Below are 1880 nucleotides of genomic sequence, written 5' to 3' on the forward strand. Positions count from 1 at the left end.
TTTTTTTTTTTTTTTTAACTACACCAAAGTAGTCTAAGAACAGAAAATGATGAGCACTGGTTTAGTGTGGCCCCTTCCTAGCTCTGTACTTAATGAAAAAGAAGTATTGAGAAAATTTGAACATAGGCAGGATGAGAGTGTGGCCTCTAAAATAAGTGAAACAAAGTGTTGTGTGTGAGTGAATGTGGATAGATTATGTAAGGGTAAACACTGCATGCCAAGGAAACTGTCAGTGTGGCTCTGTATTTCCAGAAGGGATTAAATATCCATAGAAAGACAATACAATTATAATATTTGTAGCAGCTTCCATTTACAAAGTTGATGGTCTTCACTAGCAAACCTTTCAGAGGGCCAGTAGAAATGTGGTCAGCATATTTGATGAATTGAGCTGGCAGAGGATGGGCAAGATGCTGAGTGATAGATACATCCATAACTAGAGGGAGTGGGATTGAGGAGTGGAGGAACGTTGGAGAATGGGACAAGGTACTGGGTGTCCTGTGGTTGCATCTGTGATTCACTTCATGGTCTACTAACAGGGAAAGCTTCAGAAGCATCAGGCCTTTGAGGCTGAAGTACAGGCCAACTCAGGAGCCATTGTCAAGCTGGATGAAACTGGAAACCTGATGATCTCAGAAGGGCATTTTGCATCTGAAACCATACGGGTAAGTATGAATCTTGCCTCTATAGATGGCCTTCCTGTGGGTGGAAGAATGTGGAAAAGAGTTTGTGAAGTCTCTTGAAGGAGTTACTCAAATCCTGTCTTTGTAATATGACTTAGCATGAATATTAAATAAATGTTTATGTACTCGGTGAAGAAATTAATATTCTTTTTGTAGAACAAATTAAAATGTGATTATGCTTTAAAGAAGATGCATAAATTAACTCTTAACATTCCCTGATGGTTATTAGATGGGAGAACATATTAATGGAATTGGTAAATTTAGGGATTAGGATACAAAGGTAACTAGAAACAATCACAGACACTGTAAAGAAAGTTCTCTGTTGTAAAGTTACTGAGTTTTGATGGCTTGCCCTAGAAAGGATTTACTGAGGTTAAGCCAGTTAAAGGTCTAGCTCCTTGGGTGGTGCCTGTGGCTCAGTAAGTAGGGCACCGGCCCCATATACTGAGGGTGGCAGGTTCAAACCTGGCCCCAGCCAAACTGCAACAATAAAATAGCCAGGCGTTGTGGCGGGTGCCTGTAGTCCTAGCTACTCGAGAGGCTGAGGCAAGAGAATTGCCTAAGCCTAAGAGCTGGAGGTTGCTGTGAGCTGTGATGCCATAGTACTCTACCAAGGGCCACAAAGTGAGACTCTGCCTCTTGAAAAAAGAAAAAAAGAAGAAGGAAAAAAGGAAAAAGGAAAAAAAAAGGTCTAGCTCCACTAAGGAATGACTTATAACACTTGTTGGTCAGTGACCGTGGTGATAGGACTGACTTTGTGGTAGGAATCCTCAAAGTAATTGGTCCTGTTTCTTTTGGTGCCCGTTCATTGGCTGGTTCAAGACAGTATTTGATCTTTCTCTGCATTATTCCACATTTCCAATAACCAAGATACGAGGGAAAACAAATCTCTTTATAATTAGGTCATACACATTGAATTTCTCCTAACTGGATGCTCTGATATGTCTTTGATATACCTCACGTCTGGCTATGCTCTGTTTTGTTCTTTGTCATCTAAATCCCTCTCCTTCCACTGAGAGCCAGCTTTTTTCTAGTCCTTTACTTATCCAAGCAGTACTGAACATTTTCAGAAGTGTCCAACCTTTGTTTTTTTTCTCTGCCACATATTGGAAGAATATGCCAGCTACATACACATAGGCTGGTGGGTTTGAACCCAGCCCAGGCCAGCTAAAACAACAATGATAACTGCAACAAAAAAAA

At 40.6% G+C, this 1880-nt stretch overlaps 1 protein-coding gene across 1 annotated transcript in view; it reads left to right on the forward strand.

The window, feature by feature from the left end:
• The window catches only part of SPTAN1 (spectrin alpha, non-erythrocytic 1), an 89219-nt gene that overhangs the window by 15408 nt on the left and 71931 nt on the right, over window positions 1-1880 (forward strand). The window contains 1 exon segment of the mRNA XM_023510575.1: window positions 537-662. Within this exon segment, the coding sequence (XP_023366343.1) occupies window positions 537-662 (126 nt within the window).

The sequence above is a fragment of the Otolemur garnettii genome, unplaced genomic scaffold (genome assembly GCF_000181295.1).
Source record: "Otolemur garnettii isolate 467f Iridium unplaced genomic scaffold, OtoGar3 scaffold00014, whole genome shotgun sequence".
NCBI classification, from domain to species: Eukaryota; Metazoa; Chordata; class Mammalia; order Primates; family Galagidae; genus Otolemur; species Otolemur garnettii.